General features: G+C 38.6%; 1 protein-coding gene across 2 annotated transcripts in view; it reads right to left on the bottom strand.

The window, feature by feature from the left end:
* YWHAZ (tyrosine 3-monooxygenase/tryptophan 5-monooxygenase activation protein zeta) overlaps nt 1-15,636 on the bottom strand; it is a 36,251-nt gene that overhangs the window by 3,644 nt on the left and 16,971 nt on the right. For both annotated transcript variants that reach the window (XM_066265939.1, XM_066265940.1), the window contains exons 3-5: nt 2,421-2,544; nt 1,457-1,620; nt 1,284-1,379 (exon numbers count right to left, since the gene is read on the bottom strand). In XM_066265939.1, coding sequence (XP_066122036.1) covers nt 1,284-1,379; nt 1,457-1,620; nt 2,421-2,544 — 384 coding nt within the window. The remainder of the gene's footprint in view (nt 1-1,283; nt 1,380-1,456; nt 1,621-2,420; nt 2,545-15,636) is intronic.

Raw genomic sequence — 15,636 nt, 5'->3', positions numbered from 1 at the left:
TTACTCGGTCTGCTGAAGGCCCACGGTCAAGGCACATATGAGAAAGCAATCAATGAACAACTAAGGTGTTGCAATGCGCAATGAAAAACTAATGATTGATGCGTCTCATCTCTCTCCGTTCCTGCCTGTCTGTCCCTGTCTATCCCTCTCTCTCTCTGAAAAAATAAAAAAAAATTAAAAAGAAACCATAGCTTAGTCTCTTGATTAAAATAAAAATCTCACAAGTTTGCAGGTAGCCCCTAATTACACTTTTAAAAATAACTTTAAGCATTTAGTAATAAAAAACAAGTACACAATACTGCTTAAGAAACTCTGTGGAGAACATTCAATACTAGAATACAGAACTGGTTTAGGAAATTGGCAATGGACTAGAATAAAGCTGGAAGAAGTATAATGTAGAAAATGATTTATAGTCCCCAAGAAAAGACCCTAAAACAAACAAAAACCAGTAGCACTACACTATAATCTTCATTTCTAGCTCTTAACCTGACACACAGCAAATACTTGATCATTTTTTCACCTAACTTCAAATTTAATGTTTATCTGAAGAATGGAAAACCCTATGGAAGAAAACAAAACAAAACAAAACATTAACAAATTGCACTGTGTAGACTTTATTTGGATGCCAATTAAAATTTAAAAGCTGTTAAAAAGGATAAAAAGAAAAAATAGAGACAACTGGAATTTGAATACTACAGACTATTTAACACAATTAAGGGGTTACTGTCAGTGTTTTCAGGATAATGGCAATGTGGTCTTTTTTGGCAGGGAGGGTCTGGAGTATACCAAGGACAAGTAATAACAGTTTACTAAGAAACTAGACCAAACAGACTTCTATTCTGCAGAGTATCTGAAATTTTATAAGTGAGTTATTAACATCCTACCAGATGGTCAAAAACCCCATTTTTAATGGAATTTAAACAGAAAGACAACTTCAATATACTTTTAACACTAAAAACTAAACTCTTCTCTGACTAAAATGAAAAAAATGAAATCACCCAGATTGGAATGGAAAATGGCCATGTGTCTAAGAAGTCAGAAACCATGGATTACAAAATTATTTTAACAACAGATATATAACTAATAAAACTGAATATCTTTTAAGTCCTTGGTCTAATCTTTCAGCTTCTATAAGGTGATTTTCTTCTATTTTAACAGCAGAAAGGATCTTGTATTTAATAATAATAAAAATAATAATACCAGAAATATTTCTTGGAGTAATCTATAAAACAACATTATCTCTTCAATTACTTTAAGTATTAATGATGCTATTATGTACTTACTGTCAAGTTGTCTCTCAGTAATTGCATTATTAGCGTGCTGTCTTTGTATGACTCTTCACTTAATGTATCGAGTTCAGCAATGGCTTCATCAAAAGCCTATGATTTAAAAAAGTACATTTCAGTGCTCAAATAATAAGGATCGCTATATTCTATACAACAGGTAAAATACATACTGTCTTTGCAAGAGAGCAGGCTTTCTCCGGGGAGTTCAGAATCTCGTAATAGAACACAGAGAAGTTAAGGGCCAGACCCAATCTGATAGGATGTGTTGGTTGCATTTCCTTTTTGCTGATTTCAAAAGCTTCTTGGTATGCTTGTTGTGACTGATCCACAATCCCTGGATAATAAAACGTTTACATCAAAATGTATTGATAAAACTTGCACTTCATCTTCACCCCTCAAGCCAAACCTTTAATATCCAATGACAGATATCGTATAAAAATTTAAGCTGTAGCAACCTTAAGTTGAATGAGGTTCTTTAAAGAATAAGCTTCTGCTGGTACACTACACTAACTGGTTAATCAATCACAGGACAAAAATGACTCTAAATCATCTCAGTACAGCGGTGGTGCAATGGATTGAGCATCAGCCTTGTGATGCTGAGGGCCCCAGTACGAAGTCTCTAGGTAACGGGCTAGGGTGCAGTCTTGTTGGCTTAAACCCAGGCTGGCTAGAGTCCTCAAGCCATGGCACATATGAGAAGCAATCAATAAACAACTAAAGTGAGGCAACTACAAGTTGACGCTCCTCATCTCTCTCTTCCCTCCGCCCTTCCTGTCTCTCTCTCTTAAAAAACAAACAAAAAAAACCCCAACAAAAATATCTCAGTATAATTGCATTGCTGTACAATTATACTGTCACCACTATTTCTTAAAGCTATGAGGAAACATTGTTAATGCATAAAACTGGCTTTTCAGCAAGCATACAAATACCAGTATTAGAGAGTAGATATATATTCTTAGGACAAAAAAATAGAGAAAGTGATTTACTGTTCATGTAGTGTTCTAAGCAATTAAAAAACATCAAAAAAAATAAAATAAAACCTACCCCAAAACTCTGCTTACATTTTAAAAACTGACCACTTTCCATAATGTTACTTTATACAAGCTCAACAAACAGGTTGAAAAAACAGCATACCTTTCTTGTCATCCCCAGCAGCAACCTCAGCCAAGTAACGGTAGTAGTCTCCTTTCATTTTCAAATAGAAGACTTTGCTCTCTGCTTGTGAAGCATTGGGGATCAAGAACTTTTCCAAGAGAGACTTGGGAAGAAAAGAAAAGTCACAATAAGAATAAACATTTACAAAACTGAGAGAATCTGATTTTCTTAAGGGCATACTATAGCCTAGGTTATAAAATTTAAATATGGTCATCATCAATAATGCAACTGTTGAATGCAGTAGGCTCATGAATTTGTGGCTTAAACGCAGAACTGCTTAACAGCAATACTTAAAATGTGAAGTTAGTGTTTCAGTTCATTATTTAAGGTTTATACCTTTGGATATCAACCTTTCCCCTTTCCCACAGTGCTATATATTTACATGTAAATATAGACTGAATGTTTCAATGACAGTCCATAACATTTTCTAACAAGCTGGCAAGCTTTCCATTTTCAAGGTAGCCATGATTATTAAAATGAAAAGCAAAACAAAACAAAAAAACCACTAGAGATGAATCTTTTAAAACTGGAGGAATATGACTTAAGCAGAAACCAATAATGTAACAAAACTACCAGGATAACTGGTAGTTCTTTGTAAGAACACAATTCAAGCCTGACCAGGCGGTGGCACAGTGGATAGGGCGTTGGCCTGGGACGCAGAAGACCCAGGTTCGAAGCCCTGAGGTCGCCCCACGTGAGTGCGGGCTCACCAGCTTGGGCAAGGGGTCACTCACTCTGCTATAGCACTCCCCCCCCCCCCCCCCCCCCCCGTCAAGGCGCACAGGAGAAAGCAATCAATGAACAACTAAGGTGCCACAATGAATTGATGCTTCTTATCTCTCTCTCTTCCTGTATGTCTGCTCCTCTCTGTCACAAACAAACAAATGAAAAACACAATTCAACTAATACAGGGGTCTGGGAACCTATGGCTCCCGAGCCAGATGTGGCTCTTTTGATGGCTGCATCTGGCTCGCAGACAAATCTTTAATAATAAAAAAAATATAACGTTAAAAATATAAAACATTCTCATGTATTACAATCCATTCATTTTCTACCGCTCATGTTCATGGTTGTGGGTGGCTGGAGCCAATCACAGCTGTCCTCTGGGACAACACCAAATTTATATGGATAATGCATAATGTACACGGGTCGTTGTATGGCTCTCACGGAATTAATTTTAAAATATGTGGCGTTCATGGCTCTCTCAGCCAAAAAGGTTCCCACCCCTGAACTAATACTTCAAACAGGTAAAGATGCTCAAAGGAGTTCTGTTTTTCCTAACTAAATAAGATAGTGGTAGACTTATGAGAATCACAATTTTGAAGAGTAAACCTTTCATTTCATTAAGTGATTTTTAGCTAATCAGATACATGTTTACAGGTCACTTCAAACAGATAAAACTTCATCCTCTATACTTTTGTTTATAACAATCTAAATTAAAATCCTTACATGCTAATGATTATATTCCACAACTCACTTTTAGCAAAAAATGAGATCATTGTGTTGGGGGAGAAGAAACAATACACTAGTGATTTTTTTATAAGGGGAAAAGAACTCCACCAGTAAAAATAAGCAAATGTTAAAAAAACAAAAACTCCTGTCACCACCCATTTCCTCTTACTAAACATGCTCTAGGCATCAAGGTGAAAATCAATCTTTAACTAGGCTTAGCCACAAATGGTCAATTTTTACAAGGAAAAAAAGTATCTAAAATTCTTGGTTTCTATTCTTCTGGCAGTCATCCAGTAATTTAGTCTTATACAGCACCTACTTTAGTATGCAATGTAACATAAATATGCTTTTAAATAACTCTAACTTTTTATGTTTGCCCCATTGATGTTCCAATACTGAGTGGGTGAATAAGCCTTAACCCTCTCCTCCCTCCTCTGTATGAGGTAAGCTAAGACACCCAGATAAAATGAGTAGTGGCCAAGCTGGCAGTAGGGCTAAGCTGCACTGTATTATAAAGAAGGGAATCAATGTGACAGAAGTCGACCTGAAATTCTACTTTGATTATTAACCGATATTAAAAACTACTGGCCTGAAATCATAAGAGCACTTTAAGACAACAAAATTGTTACTGCACCACACCCTTACCTTCATATCAAAGATCTCTCAGATACAAAAGTCTTTTGCCCTTTGAACAACATGCTCTTTGGGGAATGAACACTCTGAACATTACAGATGCTCTTTAGGGATATGCTTCAAATAGCAGAAGATAGTTCTATCTATCTTCATAGTAAGTGGATTTTTTTCATTTAAAAAAACAAGCAGGCCTATTCAGGTAATGCATTATTCATTCAGCTATGGGACATGGTATATAGCACAGTGGCTTCAGTATAGGTTTAAACTGTGGCTACTCCATACTTTTATATGGTAAATTCTATTTTTGATTGGCTAAGCTAAAGATTAGACTATGAAGTGTAACTAAAGATAAACAGTGAGTGTAGTGTGATTAACTAGAATTAAAAAGTAACTTCAGGCCCTGGCCGGTTGGCTCAGCGGTAGAGCGTCGGCCTAGCGTGCGGAGGACCCGGGTTCGATTCCCGGCCAGGGCACACAGGAGAAGCGCCCATTTGCTTCTCCACCCCCCACCCCCTCCTTCCTCTCTGTCTCTCTCTTCCCCTCCCGCAGCCAAGGCTCCATTGGAGCAAAGATGGCCCGGGCGCTGGGGTTGGCTCCTTGGCCTCTGCCCCAGGCGCTAGAGTGGCTCTGGTCGCAACATGGCGATGCCCAGGATGGGCAGAGCATCGCCTCCTGGTGGGCAGAGCGTCGCCCCATGGTGGGTGTGCCGGGTGGATCCCGGTCGGGCGCATGCAGGAGTCTGTCTGACTGTCTCTCCCTGTTTCCAGCTTCAGAAAAATGAAAAAAAAAAAAAAAAAAGTAACTTCAGCCTGACAAGTGGGGGTGTGGTGGATAAAGTGTCAACCCGATGCTGAGGTGGCCTGCTCAAAACCCCAAGGTCACTGGCTCTGAGTGCAGGTTTGAGCAGGGTACTTATCCAAATGATCCTAAAGCTCGTCAGCTTGAGCCCAAAGGTCACTTGAGCAAGGAGATACTGGCATGACTCCAGTAAAAGTATGTCCAAGAAGCATAACTAACGTGCAAAAGCAACTACAAGTAGATGCTCTTAATCTCCCCCCTCTTTCTCTCTCAAAAATTAAATAATGGCAGAAAATACAGAAATTTAAATAGGCTTAAGATAGAACTCAATTTTGAACAGCCCTCTGGCTCCTTTACATATATTGAAGATAATAAGATACTAATACCTTCAAATAAAAGAATAGTAATTAAGCGTAGCCATAAAACCAATTCTCTATCTAGGCATTTCTATTTCATATTTTATAGCTTCAACATTGTTTTTCATTCACTTATTCTCCAAATGCATTTTAAATAGATGTCACTGTGCTAGGTACTGAGAATATAATGATAAGCAAGATAGTCTTTAGTTTATGGATATGTGGGTCCAGCAGGAAAGACAAGTGAAAATAATAACACTGCCTAGTCACATCATTCACTTTTCAATTATTTTACCTAACCCAATCTATAATATGTTTAAATGCAGACCAAAGCGTGCAGTAAACTTCAGAGTATACATCAGAAAACTTGTTATTTAGAAATGGTGTCAATAAATGTTATGAGAATTAGTAATCCATTTTTTATTAGTAACTTCTGTATCCCTAAAAACGTTGTCTTACACAAAAATAAACTCAGAAAAAATTTAAAAAAATTTTTTAATTGATTTTAGCAAGAGAGGAAGGGAGGGAGAAAAGGAAAAGAAGAAGGAAGAACATTGATCTGCTCCTATGTGTGCCCTGACTGGGGATTGAATCAGCAACCTCTGGGCTTCAGGACAATGTTCTAAGCAACCGAGCTATCCAGCCAGGGCAGAAGGATTTTAAACTAGCAGGTAAGCACCTCTTCCCCCCAAGGTGAACACCAATTAGCAACTACATCTGAACAATACAATAACAAAAATAACTTTAAAGCTATTATAACCAAGACCTACAGGTAACAGGAGGTGAGACAACCTGCTTATTGGCCTAACGATGAACCGAAAGGACCAAGTATCAGTAGTGGCAAATGTTTCCTAGAATTGAAAATGAAACTTTCCCTAGTCAGGTAGCTCAGTTGGTTAGAGCGTCATTCTGATACACCAAGGCTGCGGGTTCAATCCTTGTCAGGGCACATACACAAGACAACCAACAAATGCACAGTTGGGAGAACAAATAGATGTTTCTCCTCTCTCTTGGTCTCAAAAAAAAGGGAAAAAAAAATCCATCAAAAATTTTTCTTTTAAAAATTAAAAAGGAAAAAAAAAATCAATGCCTGTAGTGGCGCAGTGGATAGAGTGTCAACCTGAGATGCTAAAGTCCCAGGTTCAAAACCCCAAGGTCACCAGCTTGAGTGCAGGGTCACTGGCTTGAACCCCTTGGCATGTATGAAATGCAATCAATGAACAACTAAAGTGATGCAACTACTAGTTTGATGCTTCTCATCTCTCTTCCTCTCTCTCCCAAAAAGAAAAAAAAAAATTGAGAAAGCAAACTCATCAAATATGCACACATTAAATGTTCTTTATATGCCCATTATACCTCAATAAAGTTGACAATGGGTAAATAGCATACTTTTGTATGGATTAAAGATTAAATTTAAGCCTGAGCAGGTGGTGGCGCAATGGCTAAAGCATCAACCTGGGACACTGAGGAGCCAGGTTCGAAACACTGGGGTCGCCAGCCTGAGTGTGGGATTACAGACATGACCTTATGATCGCTGGCTTGGATGAAGACGCCCCTGCCCCGCGCCCAGGCATGTGAGAATGCAATCAAAGAATAACTTAGGTGCCACATCTATGAAGTTCATGCTTCTCATCTCTCTCCCTCGGGGGTGGGGTGGGGGAGAGGTTAAATTTAAAGGGACTGACCCGGCTCAGAAAGCTAACTATGAAAGAACAGAACTGTGTAGAGTGTCTCCAAAAATGGTCTCCACCAATTCTCCTGTCAATCCTGTTCACGTATGTCACATCTACTCCAGTTAAGAGGCAGAATTTATTTCCATTCTCCAGAGTCCCAACTTACTCTGTTGACTTGCTTTGACCAACAGAATGTGATGGAAGTGATGGCTGTTGCAGTTCTGGGCCTAACCCTTAAGAAGGCTTGGCAACTTCCCCTTTTGCTCTCTTGGAGCCCTGAGCCAGCATGCAGAAAAGTCAAACTACCTTGCTGAAGAAAAATGCCAAGTCAGCTCCAGTCATAGCACACGTTAAGTGAAGTCATTTTGTTATTTCAGCCCCAGCTGAATGCAGAGAGCAGTAAGTGACGTCAGCCAATACTGTGTAAAGAACTGGCCAACAGTCTAGGAAAGCCACAGAATCACAATAAGTCATTGTTTTAAGCCACTAAGTTTTGACTGATTAACATGTTATGCAAAAGATGAAAAAGAAAAAAAACATTATTTCAACAATAAACATGACATTTTTGACATTTCAACTAAGCATTCTGTACTTATTATTTAATTTGACCCTTCCATAATTTTACCTATGAGGTAGAAACTACAATGACTCCCATCTTATAAAAGACAATGGGCCCCAGCAATGTAATATAATGTCTTTAAAAACCACAGGTAACTCGTGAAGCTACAACTCCAACTAAGCCATCTGACTTGTACTACCACTATTACATTTTCTCTACTTCAATAGGTGATATGCCTACTAAAAAGGACAATGTGATTCCAAGATATTAATAAACTCAAGAAGAAAGTTAAGGAAAATGATTCAGTTCTACACTGAGTAAATGAAATCAGATCTAGAGTATATTATTATTGTTTTTTAATTGTACCAATACAGGCCTTTTCAAAATGGAAAATATCCAGGAAAGCAAGCAAGAACGATGAGGAATTTAGAAACTGTCATTAATACTGAAAGACTATGATATGAATGGCTTATCCAGAAGATAAGACTAGTTAAGTTTAGCAAGGGGCTGATGTCTGCTCAGTATGAGAAAACTTAGCATATTTCCCCATCTATAAGACGCTTCCATGTATAAGACACACCTTAATTTTGGGGCCCAAAATTTGGGGGAAAAAAAGTATTACATAAAGTTACTGAGCTCAAGTTTTATTCATCATAAAATTCTTACAACTCATCATTTGTCAAAACTCCCATCCATTAGCTTGTCCTCATCTGTGTCTGATGACGAATCACTGTCTTCAACGAGTGCAAAAATAAGTGCAAAGAAGTGGGAAATGCAAGTAAAAAAAAAAATACAACCACTGTGTAAGACACCCAATTTCTAGACCCCAAATTTTTCGGGAAAGGGTGCATCTTATACATGGGGATATACAGCATGTGAATGGTTGAAGCTTGGAACAGGCCAACCAGTCAAACAGTGAGTTCCACTCTAATCATAGAGATTTGAAGAAGAAATGTGAGAATCACTTAGGTGTTTTGTAGAGAAGATTCATAAATTGGATGTACTCAAAACTCGAATAAAAAATAAAGATTGAATTAAGTTGCCTGACCAGGCAGTGGCGGAGTGGATAAAGCGTCGGATTGGGATGTGGAGGACCCAGGTTCGAGACCCCGAGGTCACCAGCTTGAGCGTGAGCTCATCTGGTTTGAGCAAGGTCGCTGGCAAGGGGTCACTCACCGGCTTGAGCCCAAGGTCGCTGGCTTGAGCAAGGGGTCACTCGGTCTGCTGTAGCCCTCCGGATCAAGACACATATGAGAAAGCAATCAATGAACAACTAAGGAACTGCAACGAAGAATTGATGTTTCTCATCTCCCTCTCCCTTCCTGTCTGTCTGCCCCTCTCTCTGACTCTCTCTGTCTCTCCCACAAGAAAAAAAAAAGATTGAATTAAGTTAATTGTAATAATAAACAAATGGTTAAATATGTTAATTTGTCAGACTAACCAAAGGGGAAAAAAAGCTTAATTTTATAGATTTGAAAGTCAGAGAAAAGAGGGAAATACAGGGAAAAGACTAAGATGTAAAGAGTAAGGAACAAAAGGGAAACAAAGGAAATACTACTCATCAAAAAGCAGCAGTGATATGGGGAAAAAAAATGGAAGCAAGCAAAATAAAAAGTGGAAAGGAAGAAGGACTAAATAGCGATTTTCAAAATATACAAAAATTTAAGAGAATATCCTGCTAAGAATGCAATGCAACTTCCTAAATTTCATTCATCCACAGTAGTACAATGAAAACAGTGATGACTCTGGGACATGTAAGAAATATAAACTTAAAAGGGATACACGGCATAACAGGGGATGAATAGAGGGGAAATAGATGGTGATGGAGGCAGATCTGACTTGGGGTGGTGAACACACAATGCAATATACATACAGATGCCGTGTTGTGGAATTGGGCTCCTGAAACCCATTAATTGTGTTAATCACTATCACTCCAATAAAAAAAAAAGTGAATGAGGCCTATCACAACTTCTACAAAGGTTAGGATGACTACTGATCTCTCTTCCACTTATAAAAGTCTTCATATAACATAGTACATTAACTTTCTAATCCAAATACAATTTACAGTGGAAAAGGTTTTCAGGCCTTACATAAAATTTAAGACCACCTTACACTCAAGAACCAAACTGAAGCTACAATTTTAATTCAAAATTATTTCCTCAAGCAATTTAAAAATCTGTTTCTGAACACAGCCACTGTCTTTTAAAGATATTATGGGCAATGTTTTCAAAACTGCCTTAAGATGAATTTGCTAAATTAGAGTTAATGCACATAATGACTATATACAGTACACAAGATTCCACTAGAAGCCCATATCCAATGCCTCTCTGTAAATGGTTTATAATCCAGAGCTAAATATATGATTCTGGAGAAGGAATCGTTCCTTAATTCAATCAATAAGCAATCTACAACATTGGTACAATTGATATATAAGGTCAAGTAATGATTTTCCCAAGCCAGTTAATTTACCCAGGGCAGAATACATTAACAATAGTCTTCATAGCACATGCCTTGATGCAAAGATGTCTATGTAACATTAATGCTTTGACTTTAGAGTGTATAAAAATGAAGAAACCACATAAACCGACAGGTCATATAGTTCTGGCTGCCCTTCCTTGGATAGGTTCAAACTGCCCCCACTAACAAGAAATAAAACATAAACATTCAATCCTGATAGTGGACAAATTATTTACACTGAAAGGTTTATGAACTGAATATCCATCTCTAGTCTAGTGATACAGGCAGTCCCTGGGTTATGAACGAGATAGGTTCTGTAAGTTTAAAAATGGTTAAGTATTTACATTCACAGAAAGGTAAAAATAAAAACATCTGAAAAGTTGCATGTAATAGGTAAATGTACCTGTTCCAACTTACATACAAAGTCAACTTAAGAACAAATCTACAGGATTTACCTCGTTTGTAACCCAAGGGCTGCCTGTATATCTCCTTTCATTGGTTCTTTAGTATGATTATAGCTTGAAATTAACAGGAAGTATAAAACATCAAATCTTTAGGTAACACTTTGACTAGATAGAAACCACGTGAAACACTAAACTGCTATCTGCACTGGTGGCACTTATTGGAGCAATAGTTTGGTGTAAGAGAAACAGTATAATCTCTAAAACTAGGCTGACTTTGAACTTCACTGTCATCAATCTTGAGATCTCAGGCAAGTTCATCTCTCAGAGCCTTAATTTTCCCAGCTGTAAAGTGAAAATGAAAATCTACTTCAAAAGTTTGCTATGAGGTTTAAATGAAGAGTATAAACAAGAAAGCAACTGATCACAGCTCCTGACAGAGTTGGCATTCTACTCATAAGTAAATAGAAGATCTGGGAATCTGGACATTCAAAAACCTGTTTTTGTACTCTGAATGTTAGTACTGTACTTTACTTTGGGTTAGGCAATTTAAAATTTCTGTAACCAGTAAAAGTGGTGAAATAGCATACAAAAAGTTTTCTTTTAAAAACATGATTGCCTGACCAGGTAGTGGTACAGTGGATACAGAATCGGACTGGGACGTGGAGGACCAGGTTCAAAACCCCGAGGTCACTGGCTTGAGCGCAGGCTCATCTGGTTTGAACAAGGCTCACCAACTTGAGCCAAAGGCCGCTGGCTTCAGTAAAGAGTTACTGGTCTGCTGTAGACCCCCAGTCAAGGTACATATAAGAAATCAATCAATGAACAACCAAGGTGCCGCAAGGAAGAAGTGGTGCTTCTCATCTCTCTCCCTTCCTATCTGTCCCTCTCTCTGTCACAAACACACACACACATACACACACACACACACACACCGCACAGGATTAAATCATATCAAAGGACAAGAGATATTTCTTCTTTTTACAGCAGACTTGTAAAGGGCACAGACTATGGAGACAGACCGCCTACTGTCTAATAAATTCAAATCCCAGTTCTTTGTTTACTAGCTGTGTCACATTGACAAAGTTCTGGAATCTCCCTGCCCAGGTTTCTCATTTGTAAAAAGTAGTAATAGCAGATACAGTACACAAGGTAGTTGTGAAATTAAATATATAGAAAATATTTAGAACAGAAAAGTGGAGGGTAAAACAGTCCAGTCTGAACCACATTCCCTAACCATTTTCTTTCCTGCAAAAACAGTATACTATCTAAGAAAAAACCCTCAGTAGTAACAATGAATGCTCCATATTTGTGGTTTAAAAGTTTTTGGCCTTAAGATAACTTTATACTCATAAAAATTTTTTAAGAAGGCTGTCGAAATCAAGGCAGTACATAAAAGTTTTCTAAAATTCTCATTTTTGTTTCAAAGCTTGAATTTTATCATTAATCATAAATACCATTTATTTTCTTTTAAGTGACATAACAGCCTGACCAGGGGGGTGAAGCAGTGGAGAGAGCATTGGCCTGGGACGCTGAGGACCCAGGTTTGAAACCCCAATGTCACCAGCTTGAACCCGGGATCATAGACATGACCCCATGGCTGCTGGCTTGAGCTCCCCGGTCAAGGCACATATCAGAAAGCATACAATGCGCAACTAAGATGCTGCAACTATGAGTTGATGCTTCTCATCTCTTTCCCTTCCTGTCCCTGTCCCCCCCAAGGAGGGAGGGATGGAAGAAGGGAGGGAGGGAGGGAGGGATGGAGGGAGGGAGGGAGGAAGGGAGGAAGGGAGGGAGGGAGGAAGGGAGGAAGGTAAGGAGGTAAGGAGATAAGGAGGTAGGGAGGGAGGGACATGAATAGAACGCAAATTTCCAGGATACAAAATAAGGCCTAACAGAGATTACCTGAGGTGGTGGGATATCATAAAGTTTTGATTTTTTACTGTATATTCTATGCTGTATAACATCTAAATTATTCAGAGCAAGTATAATTTAAAATAAAATTATGATTTTACAGCCTTTTCACATACATATACATTCTTAACCTACTTATTGGCTACTTAAAGACACATTTTGCACATATTAGGCACTCAAATATTAAACCACAGGTTAAATTATAATATATGCATAATTTGAACAGCTTCATTTAAATATAACAAGAAACTAAGAACTATCTTAAGCGAGTGAAGGAAATTAATCTTAGGTCAACATGCTGAAAACTATCAAAGGTTCATCATCTTACCAAACTTCGATAAACAGTTAAGCTAAAACATGATAAAAATTATTGGAAGTTGATACTTTGTTAGGTAATGCAAAATTAGTGAATGTTCTGCTTCTCATAAGACCTTAAATTTCTCAAAAATTATATATACTATATATCCTGATACGCTTCCAGTAGTCTTGGATAAGCTCCAGGTACCTGTCTATACAATCCTGCAGGAGGAGGCTAAGGGAGACAAAACATTCATCAGAGATAGGGAGGGAGGACAGTCTGAGGCAGCATGGCAGAGTCAATTTGTTTGCAAGTCAGGAGGCCTGAATTTTGGGACTAACTCTGCTACCAAGAAGAGTGATAGGAGTTTCAAATACAAAATCAGTCGTGCGACCTGCATCCTAAATCTTCTTTTCATTATAGCATTAATTTGAAAATCTCCCTTCCAATTTTATTCCAGAAAACTTTCTCAAATACAAATGAACACTTGCCACCCCATCACTATTCCTTAGGTTTTACTTTTTAAATTCAAGGTTACTTTTTCTTTCTTTCTTCATTTGTAGACTAAGGGTCCTTAGACTAAACTAAAAAAATTAATAAGTACTCACTATCAAGGGTTTATACAGATGCTCTTCAACACAACAGTTATAACAACATCCCAATAAACCCATCATAAGTTGGAAATATAGTTAAGTTGAAAATGTATTGCTGGCTGGTGTCTCAGCAGTAGAGCGTTGGCCTGGTATGTGGAAGTCTTGGGCTCGATTTCCCATCAGGGTACACAGAAGAAGTGACCATCTGCTACTTCCTTCCACCCCTTCTCTCTCATTTCTCCTCCTGCAGCCAGGGCTTGAATGAATTTGCACAAGTTGGCCCCGGGCACTGAGGATGGCTCCATGGCCTTGCCTCAAGAGCTAAAAATAGCTCAGTTGCTGAGCAACTGAGCAGCGGCCTATGATAGGCAGAGCATTACCCAGTAGGTGGCTTGCCAGGTGGATGGTCTGGGTGCATGCAGAACCCTGTCTCTCTGCCTTTCCGCCTCTCACTTAATAAAAAAAAGAAAATGTACTTTATTTTTCACTCCATAATACGCACTAATCCCCTCCCCCCAAAAAAAGTGGAGGGGAAAAAGCCTGTGTGTCTTATGGAGTGAAAAATACAGTATTTTATTAAACACACCATTTGGTTCAGAGTATTTTTTTTTTTTTCTCATTTTTCTGAAGCTGGAAACAGGGAGAGACAGTCAGACTCCCGCATGCGCCCGACCGGGATCCACCCGGCACGCCCACCAGAGGCGACGCTCTGCCCACCAGGGGGCGATGCTCTGCCCATCCTGGGCATCGCCATGTTGCGACCAGAGCCACTCTAGCGCCTGGGGCAGAGGCCACAGAGCCATCCCCAGCGCCCGGGCCATCTTTGCTCCAATGGAGCCTTGGCTGCGGGAGGGGACGAGAGAGACAGAGAGGAAAGCGCGACAGAGGGGTGGAGAAGCAAATGGGCGCTTCTGTGTGCCCTGGCCGGGAATCGAACCCGGGTCCTCCGCACGCTAGGCCGACGCCCTACCGCTGAGCCAACCGGCCAGGGCCAGAGTATTTTTTTTACTTATTTTCCTCCTTAAAACCCTAGGTGTGTCTTATGGTCGCGTGAGTCTTATGGAGTGAAAAATACAGTATTTAATACATCTAATCTACCAAACATCACAGCTTAGCCTATGTTACATGTGCTCAGAACACAGTATCTAAAAAACGTGGGCAACACCGTACATCTTGTAAAGTACTGGTTGTTTACTCTCGTGATTGCATGCCTGACTGGGGGTTGTGTCTTGCTGCTGCTGCTGCTGAGTGAGCATCATTACAAAGTATTGTAACTACACATCACTAGCACGGGAAAAAAACAAAATTCAAAATTTGAAGTGTGGTTTCTCCTGAATACACATAGCTTTTATACCATTGTAGAGTCAAAATATTAACTCCAAACATTGTTAAATAAAGGACTGCCTATATATTTTAAAAATGGCCACTTGCCACTATGCACTCAAATCACTGAGCTGTGTGTCATTTGGACTTGCCAATTAGGATATACATGAAGCCAACTAATAAATATATTTCAAAGGAAAATTACAAGTTACAGAGCTGGGATATCTAATGTCCTAACTAAAGGGTTAAGTAACAAAAATATATCATGTGTCTCCCAATATGATGTACCAAGGAGGGTATATGATATCACTTGTGAATTCTTACCCAAAATGCAGTTTAATCATGACAAATACAAATTGAGTGACATTCTACAAAATAACTGGCCAGTGATGTTGAAAAAATCTCAAAATCATGACAAGCGAAGAGTGAAAAACTGATCCAAAACAAGAGAGGTAAGGAGATATGAGAAGGAAAAGCAAAATGTGATCCTGGGTTGAATTCTGAACCAGAATTACAGTGGTATAACTTGTGGAAAAATTCTATAGGTTATTGGTTTATCAATTATTTTATTAACATACTGAGTCTGATTAACACTTGGGGGATCTGGTAAAGAATATATAAAATACATGGGAAATTCTAATGTTTTTCCATGTTTTTAAAAATCTGAAGTTATTTCAAAATGAAAAGTAGTGTTAAATTTAATTTCCATAAAGATAAATATATATGAAATGTCATTAA

The sequence above is a fragment of the Saccopteryx bilineata genome, chromosome 3 (assembly GCF_036850765.1).
Source record: "Saccopteryx bilineata isolate mSacBil1 chromosome 3, mSacBil1_pri_phased_curated, whole genome shotgun sequence".
Lineage (NCBI taxonomy): Eukaryota > Metazoa > Chordata > Mammalia > Chiroptera > Emballonuridae > Saccopteryx > Saccopteryx bilineata.
This window is presented reverse-complemented; position numbering and strand designations above follow the sequence as displayed.